General features: G+C 46.8%; 1 protein-coding gene and 2 long non-coding RNA genes across 9 annotated transcripts in view; 2 read left to right on the forward strand and 1 right to left on the reverse strand.

Annotated features, from left to right (window-relative positions):
- LOC149440253 (asparaginyl-tRNA synthetase-like) overlaps window positions 1–24,498 on the reverse strand; it is a 142,873-nt gene that overhangs the window by 108,761 nt on the left and 9,614 nt on the right. Inside the window, exons 2-3 of one of the 6 annotated variants that reach the window (XM_089658854.1) lie at window positions 4,162–4,187; window positions 1,979–2,175 (exon numbers count right to left, since the gene is read on the reverse strand). In XM_089658854.1, coding sequence (XP_089514980.1) covers window positions 1,979–2,116 — 138 coding nt within the window. In that variant the 5' untranslated portion in view covers window positions 2,117–2,175; window positions 4,162–4,187. Of the gene's footprint in view, window positions 1–1,978; window positions 2,176–4,065; window positions 4,238–24,498 lie in introns of those variants that run through there. The other 5 variants (XM_089658856.1, XM_089658852.1, XM_089658855.1 and 2 more) reach the window with 5 other exon arrangements.
- Window positions 4,071–14,105, forward strand: LOC149440254 (uncharacterized). The gene is made up of 2 exons (XR_016307697.1): window positions 4,071–4,403; window positions 13,519–14,105. It is a non-coding gene; the product is annotated as an uncharacterized LOC149440254 (long non-coding RNA).
- LOC149440255 (uncharacterized) lies at window positions 19,910–23,377 on the forward strand. 2 transcript variants are annotated; one of them, XR_016307695.1, is made up of 3 exons: window positions 19,910–20,295; window positions 22,094–22,167; window positions 23,077–23,377. It is a non-coding gene; the product is annotated as an uncharacterized LOC149440255 (long non-coding RNA). The 2 variants fall into 2 exon arrangements; XR_016307696.1 differs by having other exon boundaries at window positions 20,160–20,220.

Here is a 24,498-nt window from a genome sequence, read left to right on the forward strand (position 1 = left end):
AGGAAGAAAGCAGCAGAGAGAAATGACACTTAGTGCTCTGAATTGAGACAAGTGCCCACTATAGCGGGATATGCTTTGTTCATATTTCATGTCTGAGGTTTACAACAGTTATTGTTCATCTTCCCTGCCCCTTCTCGGTCAACATGCAATTAAAATAAAGATGAAAAAATACCCAGATTAATCGCTGGATCTTTGTGTTTCTCTATGCAATGCAAACAGATCAGGGTGTTGTACGCAGCTTCCTGAAAACATTACAGCACCCTGTCTCAGGGCTCCTCTGAAGAGTCCTCAGTCCTGGTGCAAGCAGTGGGCTGGATCTTGAGAGGCGTTTTGCAAAATAACAAAATGACTTGATGGGTGGATGTCAGTCTGCAGGAGTGGGCGTTCCTAGGCAGACTTTATTTGCATACAGACCACCCTAGGTCAGGGCTCGACAAATCCCAGACGCCAGGTCACCATGGCGACAAGAAATTGCGTCCTGGCGTCTGGGTTCACAGATATGTATACACGTATACTGAAATCTCCATGTCATTCAGGTTTCTGTGAGATTTCAGCACAGGTGTGATTTTGTCGCTCTCTATCCATGACTGCCTCTCATTGACTTCAATACAAAATTGCATCCCATTGACTTCAATGCAATAACACCTCCCACTGACTTCAATGCAAAATCGCCTACCATTGACTTCAATGTAAAAACACCACCCATTGACTCCAATGCAAAAACTCCTGTCAATAGCAATCTTATGTGAACACTTCTCTTTGCATGTCACTTTAGGCTCCGTTCACACTTATGCGACTTGTCATGCAACTCTGGGGTACAAAGGCGCATCACAAGTCGCCCCCCCATGTTTCCCAGTGGGTACCATTCAGATCTGCGTGACTTCAAGGTAGTTCCTGCATTACTTTGGTCCGATTTTCATGCAACTTGAGGGCCATAGACTTCATGTAAACCCTCCAAAGTCGCACCTGAATGTTGTACATGCGACTTGTGTGCGACTTTGTACAGCAGAAACAATTATTCTTGGTCAAAGCTAAAGTTGCACTCATCCAAAGTCGCACTGTAAAGTCGCAATGAAAATCGCACAAGTTTGAAGACGCACAAGTGTGAATGGAGCCTATCACTTGTGAATCTGGAACGCACCGCTAGAAACTCGCTAAGGATTGCATCTGTGTGAACCACCTCAATAGGAACACATAATATCTCGCCTGGCATATGAATCTGTTTGAAAACGCATCCAGAAAGGCATATGTGTGAACCAGGACGGCTCCATTCACACGTGGGCTATTGGGATCATGGCAGAATCAGTGTGATCACAAAACACAGGTTCAGGTGCCATTATTGTCAATGGCACCTAAACCGTGGTGCAGTTTTGCTGCGATTGTCGCGTGGCCAATCCCATCACGGGAAGCTTGTCATCCAAATGTTGCCTTGCCCCGGGAGCTGACAACCCACGCTACACTAAAAAAAAAAAAATTGGCTCCTAACATTTTTAGCTGGCTCCTAGATTGAAGGCAATATTGTCAAGCCCTGCCCTAGGTAAGACCCATGTAACATCATGAGCCTCCATGATTAAAAGGAATGAAATCCAATGAATGAAAGAGGCGGGACAGGGACAGTCAGGCTGGGGAGGAAAGTGCTGGATGACGCTGGACATCCTCTAGCTAGGAGGACTCTTTCGGACTTGCTGCAGCTTCTAATGCACACGGTGGGAAGCTCACAGTGTGCAGTGAAATCAGAGCGATTTCAGTCCAGGAATGGAGCCGGTACAAGTGTGCAAGCCCAAGTCAAGGTGACAGCTTCTAGGCCCGGAAGTTGCTGAGCTCTATTCCACGGTGCTGGTGTGAAAGAGGGGGACGTGGTGGTCATGTGACTGCGATGAAACCTCAGAGGACGGTACAGAAATGTGAGGAAAGATCTTTGCCATGTTGACCTTCAGCTCTTTAGGAGCGGATCCATTAGTACAAAGTTCTCACCTACCTGAATTTTCACTTTCTTTATGTTTCCACCATGACTGGTGAGTGCGTCGCGCACACATAACCTGCTCCCGCTTCGGTGACAACGGTGCCAAGGACAGCGTGACACCAGCCTGGTGACAACCTTCCCTGCTGCGAACATGGTTCCTGCAGATCACCACTGATGATGATGAAGCACAGCGAGTGTAAGAGACCCAACTCCTGAAATGCAGAATGACATTGGTAAAACATCTTTGTGATCCAGGCACACGTCTGTTTCCTCTCCATAATAGTGCCAGGATAGATAATAACTGCTGATCTGCCTGAAATCCAGAGAATGCTTTTCTTTCTGTCTGGGCTGACAACTCTGCTTCGCTAAAATCCCGACCATCCGCCCTGCCTGCTGAGCTGCAGGACGACTCCTCACCCAGCTCCCCTCTCTGTCCCTCTTCATATACACACAGTCATTTCTTTCCAGGAAAAACAATTCTGCTGCTGTGAATCACAAAATCCTGCCCATACTCTTGGGAGATGTAGATCTGGGGGTGTGCGGGGAAGGGCTCTTGGGACTTGTAGTTCTGGGGTTGGGTAAGCAAAGGGTACTTGAGGGATGTAGATCAGGGGTGCATAGGGAAAGGGCTCTTGGGAGACATAGATCTGAGGGTATGTAGGGAAAGGGCTCTTGGGAGATGGTAGATCTGAGGGTGTGTGTGTAGGGAAAGGGATCTTGGGAGATGTAGATCTGAGGTGTGTAGGGAAAGAGCTCTTGGGAGATGTAGATCCGAGGGTGTGGAGGGAAAGGGCTCTTGGGAGACGTAGATCCGAGTGTGTGGAGGCAAAGGGCTCTTGGGAGACGTAGATCCGAGTGTGTGGAGGCAAAGGGCTCTTGGGAGACGTAGATCCGAGTGTGTGGAGGGAAAGAGCTCTTGGGAGACGTAGATCCGAGGGTGTGTAGGGAAAGGGCTTTTGGGAGACGTAGATCCGAGGGTGTGTAGGAAAAGGGCTCTTGGGAGACGTAGATCCGAGGGTGTGTAGCGAAAGGGCTCTTGGGAGACGTAGATCCGAGGGTGTGTAGGGAAAGGGCTCTTGGGAGACGTATATCCGAGGGTGTGTAGGCAAAGGGCTCTCGGGAGACGTAGATCCGAGGGTGTGTAGGCAAAGGGCTCTCGGGAGACGTAGATCCGAGGGTGTGTAGGCAAAGGGCTCTTGGGAGACGTAGATCCGAGGGTGTGTAGGGAAAGGGCTCTTGGCAGACGTAGATCCGAAGGTGTGTAGGGAAAGGGCTCTTGGGAGACGTAGATCCGAGGGTGTGTAGGGAAAGGGCTCTTGGGAGACGTAGATCCGAGGGTGTGTAGGGAAAGGGCTCCTGGGAGACGTAGATTCGAGGGTGTGTAGGGAAAGGGCTCTTGGGAAACGTAGATCTGAGGCTGTGTAGGGAAAGGGCTCTTGGGAGACGTAGATCCGAGGGTGTGTAGGGAAAGGGTTCTTGGGAGACGTAGATCTGAGGGTGTGTAGGGAGAGGGCTCTTGGGAGACGTAGATCTGAGGGTGTGTAGGGAGAGGGCTCTTGGGAAATGTAGATTCAGGGTGTGTAGGGAAAGGGCTCTTGGGAAACGTAGGTCTGAGGCTGTGTAGGGAAAGGGCTCTTGGGAGACATAGATCTTAGGGTGTGTAGGGAAAGGGCTCTTGGGAGACGTAGATCCGAGGGTGTGTAGGGAAAGGGCTTTTGGAAGATGTAGATCCGAGGGTGTGTAGGTAAAGGGCTCTGGGGAGACGTAGATCTGAGGGTGTGTAGGGAAAGGGCTCTAATAACATGCAGTTCTGGGGGGGGGGGATGTATAGAAAGTACTCTTGGGATGTAGATCTGTGGATGTGCAGGGAAGAGCTCTTGGGAAATGTGTATCTGGGGGTGTCTGAACAATCCAGTTAATATCCAGTCAGGCGGGATCTTGCACTACATACTTTTATAGCTAAAGAAGATCATACAACCAGACTGTATCCTGTATGGGGAGCTGTAATCTGACTGTACGATCTCCGTAGAGCTCAGTGTACAGGTGATGAGATCATACAACCAGATTGTATGGTGTATGGTCAGATCTGCAGTTCTACAGACCTGTGACTGACCTTTGTCCTGGTATGACGCACAGTGTGTGAGCAGACACATGACTGGCCTCTGACACCAGCCCCGTGTGTCCCCTTCTCACCTCACCTGCCTCTCCGGGGTCACCCCCTCCACATCTTACCGGTTGCATGAAGATGTGTTGCTGTATCTGCGCATGTGCCAGTTTCAGGCATAAGCAGACGATCAGCGATCTCGCTCTGAGAAAGTGTTAACTCCTTTCATGCTGGATCCTTTCATGCTGGATTGCAAGTACAGGAGTCACATGCATCGGATCACTGCTGCTGCTGCTGACGATCCTAATGTCGCCAAGCTGCTGGGGGGGTGACATGGCAAGTACAGTCACATGTGGGGGGATCAGTGATATTGGGGGCCCATAACATGTTTTGGTGGTGCAGTTACACGTGGGTACCAGTCACATGGGGGTGGGGATTTGCATCAAGGGAGACTGAGCTTATTGCCAGGGGGTGATGTTTGCGTCAATGGGGGGGGGCAGATCTTCACGGGGTACTGATCCTGGGGTGAGGGGGGTAATGACAAGGGGGGCACATCTTCACGGGGGAATGATTTTGCTGGTGAATAATGACAAGGGGGGCAGATCTTCATGGGGGACTGATCTTGCTGGGGGGGAATGACAAGGGGGGCAGATCTTCACGGGGGACTGATCTTGCTGGGTAATAATGACAAGGGGGGCACATCTTCACGGCGGATTGATCTTGGTGGGGGGTAATGACAAGGGGGGCACATCTTCACGGGGGACTGATTTTGCTGGGGGGGAATGACAAGGGGGGCAGATCTTCACGGGGGACTGATCTTGCTAGAGGGAGTGACAAGGGGGGCAGATCTTCATGGGGGACTGATCTTGCTGGGGAATAATGACAAGGGGGGCACATCTTCATGGCGGATTGATCTTGCTGGGGGGGGAATGACAAGGGGGGCACATCTTCATGGGGGACTGATCTTGCTGGGGGGGTATGACAAGGGGGGCACATCTTCACGGGGGACTGATCTTGCTGGGAGGGAATGACAAGGGGGGCACATCTTCACGGGGGACTGATCATGCTGGAGGGAGTGACAAGGAGGGCAGATCTTCATGGGGGACTGATTTTGCTGGGGGGGAATGACAAGGGGGGCACATCTTCACGGGGGACTGATTTTGCTGGGGAATAATGACAAGGGGGGCACATCTTCACGGGGGACTGATCTTGTTGGAGGGAGTGACAAGGGGGGCAGATCTTCATGGGGGACTGATCTTGCTGGGGGGAATGACAAGGGGGGCACGTCTTCACGGGGGAATGATTTTGCTGGGGAATAATGACAAGGGGGGCACATCTTCACGGGGGAATGATTTTGCTGGGGAATAATGACAAGGGGGGCACATCTTCACGGGGGACTGATCTTGCTGGAGGGAGTGACAAGAGGGGCAGATCTTCATGGGGGACTGATCTTGCTGGGGAATAAAGACAAGGGGGGCACATCTTCACGGCGGATTGATCTTGCTGGGGGGGGAATGACAAGGGGGGCACATCTTCGCTGGGGACTGATTTTGCTAGGGAATAATGACAAGGAGGGCAGATCTTCATGGGGGACTGATTTTGCTGGGGAATAATGACAAGGGGGGCACATCTTCATGGGGGACTGATTTTGCTGGGGAATAATGACAAGGAGGGCAGATCTTCATGGGGGACTGATTTTGCTGGGGAATAATGACAAGGGGGGCACATCTTCATGGGGGACTGATCATGCTGGAGGGAGTGCCAAGGGGGGCAGATCTTCACGGGGGACTGATTTTGCTGGGGAATAATGACAAGGAGGGCAGATCTTCATGGGGGACTGATTTTGCTGGGGGGGAATGACAAGGGGGGCACATCTTCACGGGGGACTGATTTTGCTGGGGAATAATGACAAGGGGGGCACATCTTCACGGGGGACTGATCTTGCTGGAGGGAGTGACAAGGGGGGCAGATCTTCATGGGGGACTGATCTTGCTGGGGGGAATGACAAGGGGGGCACATCTTCACGGGGGAATGATTTTGTTGGGGAATAATGACAAGGGGGGCACATCTTCACGGCGGATTGATCTTGCTGGGGGGGAATGACAAGGGGGGCACATCTTCATGGGGGACTGATCTTGCTGGGGGGGTATGACAAGGGGGGCACATCTTCACGGGGGACTGATCTTGCTGGGGGGGAATGACAAGGGGGGCACATCTTCACGGGGGACTGATCATGCTGGAGGGAGTGACAAGGAGGGCAGATCTTCATGGGGGACTGATTTTGCTGGGGGAGAATGACAAGGGGGGCACATCTTCACAGGGGACTGATTTTGCTGGGGAATAATGACAAGGGGGGCACATCTTCACGGGGGACTGATCTTGTTGGAGGGAGTGACAAGGGGGGCAGATCTTCATGGGGGACTGATCTTGCTGGGGGGAATGACAAGGGGGGCACATCTTCACGGGGGACTGATTTTGCTGGGGAATAATGACAAGGGGGGCACATCTTCACGGGGGACTGATCTTGTTGGAGGGAGTGACAAGGGGGGCAGATCTTCATGGGGGACTGATCTTGCTGGGGGGAATGACAAGGGGGGCACGTCTTCACGGGGGAATGATTTTGCTGGGGAATAATGACAAGGGGGGCACATCTTCACGGGGGAATGATTTTGCTGGGGAATAATGACAAGGGGGGCACATCTTCACGGGGGACTGATCTTGCTGGAGGGAGTGACAAGAGGGGCAGATCTTCATGGGGGACTGATCTTGCTGGGGAATAAAGACAAGGGGGGCACATCTTCACGGCGGATTGATCTTGCTGGGGGGGGAATGACAAGGGGGGCACATCTTCGCTGGGGACTGATTTTGCTAGGGAATAATGACAAGGAGGGCAGATCTTCATGGGGGACTGATTTTGCTGGGGAATAATGACAAGGGGGGCAGATCTTCACGGGGGAATGATTTTGCTGGGGAATAATGACAAGGGGGGCACATCTTCATGGGGGACTGATCATGCTGGAGGGAGTGCCAAGGGGGGCAGATCTTCACGGGGGACTGATCTTGCTGGAGGGAGTGACAAGGGGGGCAGATCTTCATGGGGGACTGATCTTGCTGGGGAATAAAGACAAGGGGGGCACATCTTCATGGGGGACTGATCATGCTGGAGGGAGTGACAAGGGGGGCAGATCTTCACGGGGGACTGATCTTGCTGGAGGGAGTGACAAGGGGGGCAGATCTTCATGGGGGACTGATTTTGCTGGGGAATAATGACAAGGAGGGCAGATCTTCATGGGGGACTGATTTTGCTGGGGGGGAATGACAAGGGGGGCACATCTTCACGGGGGACTGATTTTGCTGGGGAATAATGACAAGGGGGGCACATCTTCACGGGGGACTGATCTTGCTGGAGGGAGTGACAAGGGGGGCAGATCTTCATGGGGGACTGATCTTGCTGGGGGGAATGACAAGGGGGGCACATCTTCACGGGGGAATGATTTTGTTGGGGAATAATGACAAGGGGGGCACATCTTCACGGCGGATTGATCTTGCTGGGGGGGAATGACAAGGGGGGCACATCTTCATGGGGGACTGATCTTGCTGGGGGGGTATGACAAGGGGGGCACATCTTCACGGGGGACTGATCTTGCTGGGGGGGAATGACAAGGGGGGCACATCTTCGCTGGGGACTGATTTTGCTAGGGAATAATGACAAGGAGGGCAGATCTTCATGGGGGACTGATTTTGCTGGGGAATAATGACAAGGGGGGCAGATCTTCACGGGGGAATGATTTTGCTGGGGAATAATGACAAGGGGGGCACATCTTCATGGGGGACTGATCATGCTGGAGGGAGTGCTAAGGGGGGCAGATCTTCACGGGGGACTGATCTTGCTGGGTAATAATGACAAGGGGGGCACATCTTCACGGCGGATTGATCTTGCTTGGGGGAGAATGACAAGGGGGGCACATCTTCACATGGGAATGATTTTGTTGGGGAATAATGACAAGGGGGGCACATCTTCACGGCGGATTGATCTTGCTGGGGGGGAATGACAAGGGGGGCACATCTTCATGGGGGACTGATCTTGCTGGGGGGGTATGACAAGGGGGGCACATCTTCACGGGGGACTGATCTTGCTGGGGGGGAATGACAAGGGGGGCACATCTTCGCTGGGGACTGATTTTGCTAGGGAATAATGACAAGGAGGGCAGATCTTCATGGGGGACTGATTTTGCTGGGGAATAATGACAAGGGGGGCAGATCTTCACGGGGGAATGATTTTGCTGGGGAATAATGACAAGGGGGGCACATCTTCATGGGGGACTGATCATGCTGGAGGGAGTGCCAAGGGGGGCAGATCTTCACGGGGGACTGATCTTGCTGGGGGGTAATGACAAGGGGGGCAGATCTTCACGGGGGACTGATCTTGCTGGGGAATAATGACAAGGGGGGCACATCTTCATGGGGGACTGATCTTGCTGGGGGGGTTTGACAAGGGGGGCACATCTTCACGGGGGACTGATCTTGCTGGGAGGGAATGACAAGGGGGGCACATCTTCACGGGGGACTGATCATGCTGGAGGGAGTGACAAGGAGGGCAGATCTTCATGGGGGACTGATTTTGCTGGGGGGGAATGACAAGGGGGGCACATCTTCACGGGGGACTGATTTTGCTGGGGAATAATGACAAGGGGGGCAGATCTTCACGGGGGACTGATCTTGCTGGGGAATAATGACAAGGGGGGCACATCTTCATGGGGGACTGATCTTGCTGGGGGGGTTTGACAAGGGGGGCACATCTTCACGGGGGACTGATCTTGCTGGGAGGGAATGACAAGGGGGGCACATCTTCACTGGGGACTGATCATGCTGGAGGGAGTGACAAGGAGGGCAGATCTTCATGGGGGACTGATTTTGCTGGGGGGGAATGACAAGGGGGGCACATCTTCACGGGGGACTGATTTTGCTGGGGAATAATGACAAGGGGGGCACATCTTCACGGGGGACTGATCTTGTTGGAGGGAGTGACAAGGGGGGCAGATCTTCATGGGGGACTGATCTTGCTGGGGGGAATGACAAGGGGGGCACGTCTTCACGGGGGAATGATTTTGCTGGGGAATAATGACAAGGGGGGCACATCTTCACGGGGGAATGATTTTGCTGGGGAATAATGACAAGGGGGGCACATCTTCACGGCGGATTGATCTTGCTGGGGGGGGGAATGACAAGGGGGGCACATCTTCACGGGGGAATGATTTTGCTGGGAAATAATGACCAGGGGGGCACATCTTCACGGGGGAATGATTTTGCTGGGGAATAATTACAAGGGGGGCACATCTTCACGGCGGATTGATCTTGCTTGGGGGAGAATGACAAGGGGGACACATCTTCACGGGGGACTGATTTTGCTGGGGGGGAATGACAAGGGGGGCACATCTTCACGGGGGACTGATCTTGCTGGAGGGAGTGACAAGGGGGGCAGATCTTCATGGGGGACTGATCTTGCTGGGGGGAATGACAAGGGGGGCACATCTTCACGGGGGAATGATTTTGTTGGGGAATAATGACAAGGGGGGCACATCTTCACGGCGGATTGATCTTGCTGGGGGGGAATGACAAGGGGGGCACATCTTCATGGGGGACTGATCTTGCTGGGGGGGTATGACAAGGGGGGCACATCTTCACGGGGGACTGATCTTGCTGGGGGGGAATGACAAGGGGGGCACATCTTCGCTGGGGACTGATTTTGCTAGGGAATAATGACAAGGAGGGCAGATCTTCATGGGGGACTGATTTTGCTGGGGAATAATGACAAGGGGGGCAGATCTTCACGGGGGAATGATTTTGCTGGGGAATAATGACAAGGGGGGCACATCTTCATGGGGGACTGATCATGCTGGAGGGAGTGCCAAGGGGGGCAGATCTTCACAGGGGACTGATCTTGCTGGGGGGTAATGACAAGGGGGGCACATCTTCACGGGGGACTGATTTTGCTGGGGGGGGAATGTCAAGGGGGGCAGATCTTCACGGGGGACTGATCTTGCTGGGGAATAATGACAAGGGGGGCACATCTTCATGGGGGACTGATCTTGCTGGGGGGGTATGACAAGGGGGGCACATCTTCACGGGGGACTGATCTTGCTGGGAGGGAATAACAAGGGGGGCACATCTTCACGGGGGACTGATCATGCTGGAGGGAGTGACAAGGAGGGCAGATCTTCATGGGGGACTGATTTTGCTGGGGGAGAATGACAAGGGGGGCACATCTTCACGGGGGACTGATTTTGCTGGGGAATAATGACAAGGGGGGCACATCTTCACGGGGGACTGATCTTGTTGGAGGGAGTGACAAGGGGGGCAGATCTTCATGGGGGACTGATCTTGCTGGGGGGAATGACAAGGGGGGCACGTCTTCACGGGGGAATGATTTTGCTGGGGAATAATGACAAGGGGGGCACATCTTCACGGGGGAATGATTTTGCTGGGGAATAATGACAAGGGGGGCACATCTTCACGGGGGACTGATCTTGCTGGAGGGAGTGACAAGAGGGGCAGATCTTCATGGGGGACTGATCTTGCTGGGGAATAATGACAAGGGGGGCACATCTTCACGGGGGACTGATCTTGCTGGAGGGAGTGACAAGGGGGGCAGATCTTCATGGGGGACTGATCTTGCTGGGGAATAAAGACAAGGGGGGCACATCTTCACGGCGGATTGATCTTGCTGGGGGGGGGAATGACAAGGGGGGCACATCATCATGGGGGACTGATCTTGCTGGGGGGGAATGACAAGGGGGGCACATCTTCACGGGGGACTGATCATGCTGGAGGGAGTGACAAGGGGGGCAGATCTTCACGGGGGACTGATCTTGCTGGGGGGTAATGACAAGGGGGGCACATCTTCACGGGGGACTCATTTGGCTGGGGGGGAATGACAAGGGGGGCAGATCTTCACGGGGGACTGATCTTGCTGGGTAATATTGACAAGGGGGGCACATCTTCACGGCGGATTGATCTTGCTGGGGGGTAATGACAGGGGAGGCAGATCTTCATGGGGGACTGATCTTGCTGGGGGGAATAATGACAAGGGGGGCACATCTTCACGGCGGATTGATCTTGCTGGGGGGGAATGACAAAGGGGGCACATCTTCACGGCGGATTGATCTTGCTGGGGGGGGGAATGACAAGGGGGGCACATCTTCACGGGGGAATGATTTTGCTGGGAAATAATGACCAGGGGGGCACATCTTCACGGGGGAATGATTTTGCTGGGGAATAATTACAAGGGGGGCACATCTTCACGGCGGATTGATCTTGCTTGGGGGAGAATGACAAGGGGGACACATCTTCACGGGGGACTGATTTTGCTGGGGGGGAATGACAAGGGGGGCACATCTTCACGGGGGACTGATTTTGCTGGGGGGGAATGACAAGGGGGACACATCTTCACGGGGGACTGATTTTGCTGGGGGGGAATGACAAGGGGGGCACATCTTCACGGGGGACTGATTTTGCTGGGGTGGAATGACAAGGGGGGCACATCTTCACGGGGGGGCTGATTTTGCTGGGGAATAATGACAAGGGGGGCAGATCTTCACGGGGGACTGATCTTGCTGGGGGGAGTGACAAGGGGGGCAGATCTTCATGGGGGACTGATCTTGCTGGGGGGAATGACGGGGGGCAGATCTTCACGGGGGACTGATTTTGCTGGGGAATAATGACAAGGGGGGCACATCTTCACGGCGGATTGATCTTGCAGGGGGGGAATGACAAGGGGGGCACATCTTGACGGGGGACTGATCTTGCTGGGGGGGAATGACAAGGGGGACAGATGTTCATGGGTGACTGATCTTGGGGGGGTAATGACAAGGGGGGCAGATCTTCACGTGCCACATTATTGATATCAGTTGGGGGAGGAATAGTGCCCCATCGTTGGTGTCAATGGGAGGAATAGTGCACCATCGTTGGTGTTAGTGGGATGAATAGTGCCCCATCCTTAGTATCAGTGACACCAATGATGGGGCACTAATCCTCCCACTTACACCAAAGACACTTAACATGCTGACCCCTGCGCCAGGGTAGGTGCTGCTGCAGGCAGCATACCTGGTTGCAGCAGCACCATCTGCACGGCACACTTACCAGGCGGTCAGCTGTCCTCTTTCATTCACTCTGGCTGCTCCCTCACTCGATGTTGTGGGTCCGTTCGGCTACGGCTCCTTGCATGTGATTGGCCGCCTGTGTGCCTTTCCTGAGCTACAGTTCTGTTGCCCAATCACCGGTGAGGAGGCGGAGGCGAGCAGCAGCATGAACATGGAGTGAGGGAGCAGCGCTTCCTGGACTGCATCATCGTGGGACTGGGACACGTAACCAGGTAAGACACAGCAGACCCCATCCCGCTCCGGTACACAGTGTCCTTTCCATTGGAAGGGGTGGCGGCAGCACCACGCCAACCCCCTAAAAAGTTCCACCCTAGGTAAACGCCTTGTTTGCCTCGCAACAATTTCGCCCCTGGGTACAGTGACATGGTAGGGGGAGAGTTCAAATTTGAGTGGGGCAATGATATGGGGGTTGGCAGTGATATGGGGGGGCATTACATATGAAGCACATTGACATGTGGGGGCAGTGACATGGTCAGGCTTGACATGGGGAGGACAGTGACATATGGTGTTGCCTGACATGGGGAGGACAGAGACATGTGAGGGGGCAGTGACATGGTAGGTCCTGACATGGTGAGGAAAGTGACATATGGGCGGACAGTGACATGGTGGGTCCTGACATGGGGAGGTCAGTGACATTGGGGGGTCAGTGACATGGGGAGGACAGTGACATTCTGGGGTCAGTGACATGGGGAGGACAATTACAATGACATGGGGAGGACAGTGACATTGGGGGGTCAGTGACATGGGGAGGACAGTGACATTGGGGGGGCAGTGACATGGGGAGGACAGTGACATTGGGGGGTCAGTGACATGGGGAGGACAGTGACATTGGGGGGTCAGTGACATGGGGAGGACAATTACAATGACATGGGGAGGACAGTGTGGTTGAGTTGTAGTCTGGATGTCGGTCAGTCTGTGTTGTCAGTTGCGTGTGCCAATTTTTTATGATCAGTTGTGGAGTGTTGGTCGTGTTTGCTAGGAGTCTGTGTTTTTGTTTGGGGTGCAGGAAATGTTTCATTTTGTGTTGTAATCAGGTGGAGGTGATGTGTGTCAGGTTGTCAGTCTGTTGTTTCTGTTCTGTTGGATTGTGATCATCCTTGGACTTCTGTAGGTAGATATGGGGGGGTGTCAGGCTGCTTGCGGTGTTGCTCTTGTAATTCTTGTGTGTCATGGCCGGTGTGTTTAGTCTTCATGCTGTTGTATGTTATATTGTTCATGTATGTCTGTTATCCTGTGAAATATCATTGTTCTATTTGTTGGTTTCTAACTGTTCTCTTTGTTCTCTGTTTTAGGTCCAGGCTTTGTTCGCTGTATACAGCATTCTTGTTGCTATTGGGTGTGCCCTTGCAGATCTTCAATGGTCACATCAACCTGTGACAGGACGTGTACTTATCCATGTGGATAGCGAACTTGGCTGATAATTGTGTATCCAGCTCACCTTTACATAATTCTGCTCCTGTGACTTCTGGATAATTCATCTCCTTCATCTGTTTTCAGGCATCAATGTCTCACCTTGCAATAGTGTAGCCTACTTCCTCTGGTCAATAGCAGGGATAGACTGACCATTTTTAAACTCTGGCACTGCCCCAGGGCCAGGGGACAGTAGGGGGCCCCATAAGATGCCCCTGGTACCTTTTTCATAGGCTTTTTTGAGTTTGGGCAAGGACACAGGGGCCACATGAGTTGTTAGTCCTCCCCTGGTCAACAGTGAGAAAAAATAAATGAATGGACTATTGTTGTTATAGCGGTATTCAAGCATTAATTTATTTTTTAATGTGTTTTTTTTTTCTTTTATGATTTAAAATACATTTACTAACATTTTTTGAAATAAAATGTTTTTTGTTTCACCAATAAAAGGGCCATGGCCTATTTTATCCTACTATCTAGTCATGTTTTGTATGTATCAAAATATTTAGATTTATCTTGTGCTTATCCACTTGTCTGCAAGGTTTTACCTCCATGACGACAGTCTTTATTGCTATTCATTACATTGCTACTTTAACTGGCCGTTGCAGAGTCATGTAATATTGTAATAAAATTTAATTTGATTACCAATATATATATATATATATATATATATATATATATATATAAATATTATTTTTATTATTTATTTACTTTGTATTATTTTGCATCACCACTGTTTATTTTCGATGATAAATTGATTTTAAAGGCTCAAGTTCTTTCAGCTTCATGCATTGTATGCATGCATTACAAAAACATGTATGCTGCAGTACACCCATCCCCGCCAACCCCCACCACACAATATTTACTTGATCCCCATTGATATCAATGAATGGCCACATCAGCCTTGGATGTCCCTTTTCTCTGCCTTGTCATTGGCTCCCACTGCTCTAAATCACAGGCAGTCATTTAACCTCCCTGGCGGTATTCCCGAGTGTAGCTCGGGGTAAAATGTCTATACCAAAAGCGGTAACCCCGAGTTACACTCGGGCTTACCATGCAGCGCTGCATAGGGAGTCCCTGCAGAGCTTACCTTGTCCTTCGCTAACGCGATGTGTCCCCTGCAGCGTCCCTGGCCATCTCGTCCGGCCGATGCCGGAATCCGGCTCCTGTGTTCCGGTCCCCGTGACGTCGGGACGTACGGGCGCCGGGAAATTTGAAAATTTTCAAAAATTTTTTTTTTTTTTAAAACGATTCTACATAGTAAAACATTGCTGTTTCAACCCATTTCACATACATTTTGTCCCGAGTGCTTTGTCCTGTCCCCTGTCTGCAATTTGATTGTTCTTTCTGCCTGGAAACGTAGAAAAGTCCATGGCGTCCAAAAAGCATCCCTTTAGGTCCGACGCGGTTTTAGACCGGCTAGAGAACAGCAATAGTAAATCAGAACCACTTGCAGAATTGAGTGATAATGATTGGTGGGGGAAATTCCTCATCAGACACTGAAAACAATTCTGCGACTGAGCTCAGCGATGTGTGAACTTGGCGCTCTATTTTACATTTCAGTGTTTTTGGTTTGATTATATTATTGAATTAAATGTATGATTTAGAATCTTGTTCAGACAGATTTCAGTGAGTTATTCCTAAAAATTACAGCCTACAATAAAAAAACTACATATTTCCATGCAGAATAATGTACCGCTTTCAGCACCAAAAATATCAAATAATCATACCGCCAGGGAGGTTAATGAAGTAAGAGGAGGCGTGGCCAAGCCATGCCCTGTGCGTGAATGGACACATGGAGCATCATCTTGCCAATGCACCTGCTTGTGTGTCTCCATAGGAAGTTAAGTATAATTTTTTTTCTTAGTTTCAAAAGAAAATTAAACTTTCATATAGCTTTTGAAAAGACTGGAAATATGTACAATTAAAAAATACTTTCTACTCCAATAAAATCATATTTCTTTAGATTAATGTAGGCAATAATGGATCATCCGACATGTCTTAAAAAAAATAAAAAAATTTCTATGTGTTATTAATTGGCTAGGGGGAACAATACAGTCTATAAACTATGTTATATACAATATATCTGATCATTCTTCAGTCATGATTAACTCTTGTCTTCTTTTTGTCGAGGCTCTAAAATGCCTGGACAGTACAAATTAGCCCAAATGATATCTGTATGGAAATTAGATTCTTTTTTTTTTTTGTTTTGAAAATTTTTTGATTAACTAATTGCCAACAGCAGCTAGCCGAATGACGGCTACACTGCGTCCGGCCAGTTCTGGGTGGACATCATATGACGTCCTCCCAGAACGCGCTCTCCTGGGCGCCCCCTGCTCCGTACATCCGGCGATCTCCGTGATCGCTGTGTTCTACGTACACAGCTGATCACGCAATGTGTTAAAAGGCCAATTATGCCTGTATTTCAGCACCTGATCAGCTGTGTCCAATGACACACTGATCACCGGGAAATGCGATTGCAGGTTCTCTTTCCTCACGCTGTCATAGCACCAGGAAAGTACTGACGAGAACTGGCAGTTGTTAGAGCAGGGATCGGCACCGATCATTAGGCCAGTGATGATCAGTGCCTTGATGATCGGTGCCCAGCAGTGCCACCCACCAGTTACGCCCACCTGTGCTTAGCACTGCACCAATCTGTACACCCACCTGTGTCAGCCACCTGTGCCCAGCAGTGTACCCACCTGTGCCACCACCTGTGTCCACCAGTGCCACCCACCTGTGTCCACCAGTGCCACCCACCTGTGCCCACCAGTGCCACCCACCTGTGCCCATCAGTGCAGACCAGCGGTTGTGCCAGTCAGCGCCCAGCAGTGATGCCAGTCAGTGCCACCTATCAGTGCTGTCTATCAGTACCCATTATCAGTGCTGCCTATCTGTGCCACCTCATTAGTGCTGCCTATCAGTGCCATTGAGTGCTGCTTATCAGTGCCCATCACTGCTGCCTATCAGTGCTGTCTATCAGTGCCGCCGATCAGTGCTGCCTCATCAACGTACATGATTGACGGAGAAAAATTACCTTTTTTAAAAAATTGTATAATAGAAACAAAGCAATTTTTATTTTTTTTTATTGTTTGCACTTTCTTTTTTTATATTGCAAAAAGTAAAGTGCCCAGCAGTGCTTAAATACCACCAAAAGAAAGCTCTATTTGTGAGAAAAAGATAACAATTTCATATGGGTACAATCTTGCATGACCGCGCAATTGTAATTCAAAGTGCAACAGCGCTGAAAGCTGAAAATTGGCCTGGTAAAGAAGGAGGTATAAGTGCCCGATAGGGAAGGGGTTACAAGTGAATGTGGAAGAAACATATTATTATTATTTTTTTTTTATTAATAAATGTCACCAGTGTAGTACAGTGTTATCATCTGACTGGTGTAGTGCTGATCTTGTGTGCTGACTCTTGTCATTATCTTTTCATTTAAATTGAACTAATTTTTTTGCAACATTTAAACATGTAACATGTTACGAAAGTTGTGCTCACCCTTTGATGATGTCCTACAAGATCATCAATTCCATCTGCTATCTGTTATCCTGTGTAATTCTTTATCCCCTCACTGATATGTCCTGTTCTATGTCATACAGTCAGTGATGCATTTAGGATGCAGGCTGCCGTGGCAACCAAACATTGGCTCAAACACCCCTCCCCCCACAACCAGAGAGACACTGACCAACCCCCCCCCCCTTCAACCACAAAGAGAGCCTGACATTGAACAACAAGACCCCACCTCTACCTGAGAGAGCCCTCCATTACCACCACTCCCCATACACTGGCAACACCACACACCACCCTTGCCACAGAGAAGACACTCACCTTCACGACTCTGGACATCACTGGGAACAAGAGTCATGTTCTGCATACCCCATCAACCATCTCCCACCTGGTCCCCATGCTGTGTGTGTCCCTTCTTCCATCCCTTCTTTTGGGTGGGGGCGCTGCACCCCTAAAAATTTCCTAAGCCACCCTGAAACATGCTTCCCTTGGCAAATGTCTTGTTTGCCTTGTGGTAAATATGCCCCTGCATTGACCTCCTGTTCTGAAATTTCAGTTGATGTGCAATGGGTGAAGCAAAGTAATATTAGCCCTTTTGTAGGGAAACGCTGCCCCTCTGAAAAATACCCCCTAAGGCAAATGCCTTGTGATAAAAACACCCCTGCCTAAAGTCACATATTATATCCATGTGGCATTTGGGTCCTGTACCTACCACCTCCCCCCTTCCTGTGCCAAAAGCAATACTAATATCAAATCTTGTCATTGACACGGGGCAAGTTGACATTATTTCTGTTCTAGTGAAATCATGGCCACCGTCTAACCTTCTATGCATGTCAAGCTGTGCACTTGTATGGATGTCACATTGGAATCTGCAGCTTTGTCTGTGCAGCCACCGCATCACACTTGTCTTAAAGGATTTCCTCATTGGAATGTAACACGGAAGTCTTAATCACCATGTGTGTAAACACAGCCAGCACATGGATCATGTAATCAAATATCCCCATGTCAACCAAAAAAAAGGGTTTTAAAAATGTTTCTTATTTGTGTTGTATTTTTGCATGTCATTTTTGCTAAGTTAGGATGGCCAAACATGAGACAATTATGTTGCCTCTTTTTCCTTATAGATGGCCCTAGATTGTACATTTTTCTTACAATTTTTTTTACATTGCTGCACAATCATGCCCCTCAAGTATGTAGTGCAACGATCTTACAGATTGTATGCCAATTAAAAGTTTTGCTTATGTATTACCTAATAATATCTGTTTTGTATTACATAGCATTATACTTGAAAAATGTATCCCATATGGTCACATTTATACATCAGGTTCATAAAACATGTTCCACTGCATTAACAGCCAATTCAGTTAAAATAACGACATATTTGTTTAGAGAGATGATATCATTAAGATGAGGTAACACTAGGGTAAAGGCTGCTGATAAGGTCATTATCATACTTTTCCCTGAAGTGATATGTCTGCAGAAAGCAACACCTTGTGATAAGATGAACAGCTGCCATGTGCTAATGTGACCTCTTCAAAAAAAAAAAAAAAAGACAATATGTTTTTATATCAGAATACTTATCATTGCAATCCCAAGTAAACATTTATCTTTACCATTGTGTAATTTATAAACTACATTAATGTCACATGCAGGGGCGAAATTACCATTTTGAAACTTGGGCACTGCCCAAGGGCACGGGGTCAGTATGGGGCCCCATGAGATGCCCCTGGTACCTTTTTCATAGTCTATTTTGGAGTTTGGCCAAGGACACAATGGCCCCATAGTCCCCTATTGCCCGGGGGCCCCATGAGTTGTCATTTTTCCCCTGGTAACATAGTACTATATGAAATGAACATTGATGAGACAATATATTTTCAAAATCTATTTTACGCTCAGAGTGTGCAAATAGTACACATTATGTACATGAAATATAATCATATTGCATAAATCATATTATTACTAACACATTACTTTGATTTTTCTACGGGTTCACTCAGGGTTCATTTTGTATACCTGTAAGCATGCATGCTGTCTCTTTCCTCGTGTCCTGTGCATCATAAATCATAGTACTCTCTCCTAAAAAGTGATAAGCATTTTGTTTGTTTAAGCATTTAAGATTAGCTTGAAGCCTTTTTTCTCTACCAATGTTCAAACAGCAGTCCTATGTGCATTCCAATTTGAACATGTGCTTCAGCAGATATAAAGCTTTGGAGGTGATTCATGATGTCAGGTAAAAATGCTTTTAAAGGAGATTTGATCAGTTATTGGGCCAGTGAATAGCTACATAATTAAAATAATAATATTTTGATTTATCAAAAATCCAAAAGAGTTTTCATACTTTATTGTGTTTTATCCCTGTTGATCCTACCATTTCCTCTGCTTTCTCATAACAAAATGACCACACCTGTCACGAGATCACAGTGTTTACAGTTTTCTGGTTGTTCTTGTCTAGACATTATTCAAAACCTACACAAACATTAACCTCTGAACTATAATGTCCTGCTGTTTCTCCTCCTCCAGCTCTCCAAACTCTTTCTATCACTGTTATAAGCTATTATTTAACTTTCGTCAAACAAAATTTTTTTTAATATTTGTGTCGACAAATTAAAATTTAACTTTTCAATTCAATTTCATTTAGTTACTTTATTTTTTCCAAAAAAAGGTGTGTCGTTTTGGCACCTAGTTTAAAATGGTGATGGCCCATTTCTTAGTCTTTCTTATTGTTAACTCTATGTAAATTTTACATACTTTCTAACAGTGTGACATATATATGTGTACACCATGTATATTCTAAGTGTGGTTTTACAAGTGGAGGTTTACTGATTAGTTAAGATAATAGTGTCTTTTTTAATCTGGTGATCCTGCCAGTCCCTCTGCTTTCTCATAACAAAATGAACACACTAGGCATGAGAGCATGAGATTTTTTTAGAATTAGAGTCAGGTGAATGATTAACCAATAATCCCAAGCAAGTGCTGATAATCATCAATTTCATATGTAGGTTGAAACAGTCATTAACTGAAAGAGAAGCAGCTGTGTAGGAGGCTTAAAATGGGAACTGCGAAACTGTGCTACTAAGGTGAGGTTGTGGAAGACATTTTCATGTTACAGGTCATACTCCATGGCAAGACTGAGCACAGCAACAACACACAAGGTAGTTATACTATATCAGCAAGGTCTCTGCCAGGCAAAGATTTCAAAGCAGACTGGGGTTTCATGATGTGCTGTTCAAGTTCTTTTGAAGAAGCACAAAAAAACAGGCTATGCTGGGTACCCTAAAAGCAGTGGGCAGCCAAGGAAACTTGTAGTTGGAGACTTGGTCAGGATCAACTTCTCCAGGACTTCACCCATCCTCTGGAAATCCCTAACCTAATTCATCAGGCTGTCACCTACCCTCCACAACTTCAGGCGCACCCAGAAAAAACACCTCTTTAGAGAAGACTACCCCACCCCAACCTAACAATAGATCTCTGCTCCTCCTACCACTCCATCCAACACAACCACTTCCTCCAATACCCCTCCCCCCTCCCTCCTAGATTGTAAGCTTGAAAGATCAGGGCCCTCAATCCCCTTGTGTACTGTATTGTTACTGTACTGTCCCATGTATTGTCTCCCATTGTAATGTACAGCGTTGAGCAAACCTTTTGGCGCTATATAAATACTGTATAATAATAATAATAATAATAATGTTGTTTACCTTAACAAGACGTCTCCAGCATGTATAGAGGAATAAATGGATTGTGTTGCTGCCATGTGATTGGCTGATTATGAATTTTAGTTAACAAGCAATTAAACAGGGGCACCTAATAATGTTGGTGTTTGTGTCTATGTGTGTGTGTGTATTAATTTCTCTATATATAACTATAGAAATTTTTTGTAAAAAAAAAGTATATATAGAATGTCAATGTACATCAAGGATTTTGGGTTGGGATAGTGTTAACAAAAAGAACTGTGCATTTGATTGGTTAAATTATGGTGTTTTTGTATCATTTTAAATTACTTACAATTTTTAACATGCCAACGATTTTACACAACAACACTTCAAAACTATTGAGCAAAGAAAATGAAAAAAAAAAAGTTAATGGAATTATTTGTCCCTCACAGTGTATACATTTCAGTAACTGCATCACATCTCTCTATAAAAACACTCAGCTTGGGCAGTACATGCTCCCACTTTGGTTAACTCATTAAAAAAAAGATTAATGTACATTTAATACACAAATTAGAAAGGTTAAAAGGGGATGAGGCATGAAGCTTGAGCAGCCTGTACACCCACAAAAAAGGTTCCAAAATTCATAAGAAAAACATTTTGATGTCCTTTAGCACAAAATTATATATATATTTTAAATTGATTAGCTATGACAGAGGCAAAAAAATTTTTTATTGGCAAACAAAGAGTCACAATAGACCAGGCCTTATCTTATGGTGTGTTTCTTTTTATGACATGCAAAGTCAATGATAAATATGGCTATAAATGCACAGCCTGTTAAAGCAGTAGTGTTGATGTATTTATTTCAAATAACATAAAAATGTCAATTTATATATAAAAATTACTAAAAATTAAAAGAAAAATTTGAATATGACTTTCAATGACAAGCCTGCATAAGGCTTTACACAACATTTCAATTAAATGTAAAAACCAAAATATACATCAATATTAATATAATTATTTAATTTTCTTAAAATGTATTTACTTTAGTTAGATTAAAATAAAGTTTTTTGTTATACAATTTGATATTATTACTTAATAAATAATATATATTTAAAAAGTATTCCAGAATTCACTGTAAAAAGCCAAAGATTAGTAGTGATGAGCAAGGTAAAGTTTAGTAATTTATAGTACCGTGTGTGCTTAGTAAATCAAAAGGGAAACAAAACAATTGATTACATCTATTATTATTTGCAAATGTATACTTATGTAATTTTTTAACTTCAACATTTATTTGATGCAGATGATTTGCATGGCCTTTGCCGGATATGTGGAGAAGAAAACTATTTCAATGAACACACATACACAGTCCAATGGGTATGTTTCAGAAAACATAAGAATTAACTTATAATTTATGCACCCAAAAATATAAATATTTATGAGCATATGAACACTTGTGTGTTAAAGAAAGGACAATTACGCTGTGTAATGTGATAAAATTTGTCAAACCATACATTTCAGTTGAAACACGATTTCATCACTTGGTTAATACATTAAACTTTTTTCATCTTTTGCTTGTTTTTACATTATTATTATTGTTATTATTATTATTATTAACAGGTTCCTGCCCAGCCTATAGATAGATGGCGGCCTTCAAAACCCCTTATCCCTCTAGGTGGATGACATCGGAGTACTGGCACCGTTGCTGGTAACGTGACCTGGTGTGACCAATCACAGCAGGTCACATAACAGTTGTATACAATGGATGGCTTCCTTTCATGCCATCCATTGGATACTAGTATGTGTAGCTGTGAATGGTCACAGCGGTCACATGCACAAGCTGGGCCAATCACAGCCCAGCTATGTCATGTGATTAGCTGTGGACAAATCACAGCTAAGCACAAAAAAAAACGTGAATGAATCGATGTCATTCAGGTAAATGCTTGCTTATAGCAGAGTAATTCATTGCTATAAGCTAATTTTCCACCAAAAAAAAAAAAAAAGCGTCACCAAAGAAGTACAATGTTACTATGGTAACATAGAACTACTTTGGTCATAGTGAAAAATGGAAAAAAAGTCTTACAAAAAAGAAAAAAAAAAAAAAAGGGAGAGGGAGGGGTGAGAGAGAGGGGATATAGGAGGGGTGAGAGAGTGAGAGAAGAGGGGAGAGCGAAAAGATATACATAGTTTTAAAAGTGTGTTTTGCCATTTACAGAGCCATATATGTATGTATGTAACAAAATTAATTAACTTCATCTTTTAATATATCATTTACATTTTTTCCAGATTTCATGTGAAAGTTGTGCACTGTGGTTCCACATATCCTGCACAGGGCAACAAATTCCAGACGAATACAGATGCCCATTGTGCATTCAAAACTATTACTAAAAATGTAAATATTGTTGGACTTTATTTAAATTTCCTAGAAGAACTGTGATGTTTGATAGATTTTGTACATATTTATATTTTGGTTGAAGTGTCCGAAAGGTTTGACTATGTTGTCAATTTCTAAATTATTTTTATATAATGTACATATTAAAATTGTTATACATGCAAAATATTAAAATTGGTTTATCTATGTTCAAAATGTATAATTTAATTGTATATAAATTACATGTTCAGTTTGTGATACATAAACACTTATAACCACCTCCCGCCCTCCATATAGTACAATGACAGGTGCAAGGTGGTTCTCTCGTTCTTGGAGGATGTCACATGATCAGCTGTGTCCAATCAAAGCTCATCGCATGTAAACACGGAAAGGCTGGTTATCGGCATTTCTCTCCTCTCGAGCTGTCATGCTGACAGAGGAGGAGAGGAGAGCCAGTAATCGGCTTTACGCCGAGGGGACATGTGCACTGATCATGAGAGCACTGATGATCAGTGTAGCCCCAGCAGTGCCACCTGTCAGTGTCCAACACTGACTCGTGCCAGTACCCATCAATAACACATCAATGCCACATGTCAGTGCCTACCAGTGCACATCAAGTCCACAGATCAGTGCCCATCTGAGCTGCCTTTCAGTGTCTCCCATCAGTGCCACCTATCAGTGCGAATCAGCACCACCTATACGTGTTGCCAATCAGTGCCACCTATCAGTGTCAGTCGGTGCTGCCCATCAGTGCCAGTCAGTGCTGCCTAACAGTGCCATATATCAGTGCTATGTATCAGGGCTGCTTTTCAGTGCCCATCAGTGATGCCTGTCAATGCCCATCGGTACCACCTACCAGTGCCTCCTCATCAGTGCCACCTATCAGTGTGGATCAGTGCAGCCTATCAGTGCCCATCACTGCAGACTCATTAGTGCACATCAGTAAAGGAAAAAAGTCACTTATTTTGAAAATTGAATACCAAAGACATAAAAAAAATTGTATTTCAAATTTTTCGGTAGTTTTTGGTTTGTTTGGGAAAACAAAAAAAAAAAGGGTGATTAAATAGTAAAAAAATAAAGCTCTATCTGTCACAACAAAAATGAATACATTTTTTTTATGGCTACAGTGTTGTATCACTACGCAATTGTCATTCAAAGTGTGATAGGCAGGAAGGGGGGAGAAGTGCCCTGTACGCAGGGGGTTACATTTGTTATAAAATAGATGTAAGTGCGTGTTGCATTGTTCCTTTTTTTAATGTAACGGATAGGATTTGTATGGCCTTCAAGGTGTTGAGAAACTGCAAGTCCCATGAGGCCTTGCAAGACTATGACAGCCA

Source organism: Staurois parvus, unplaced genomic scaffold, assembly GCF_062004578.1.
Source record: "Staurois parvus isolate SC_StPar_1 unplaced genomic scaffold, SC_StPar_1.0 ptg001103l, whole genome shotgun sequence".
NCBI classification, from domain to species: Eukaryota; Metazoa; Chordata; class Amphibia; order Anura; family Ranidae; genus Staurois; species Staurois parvus.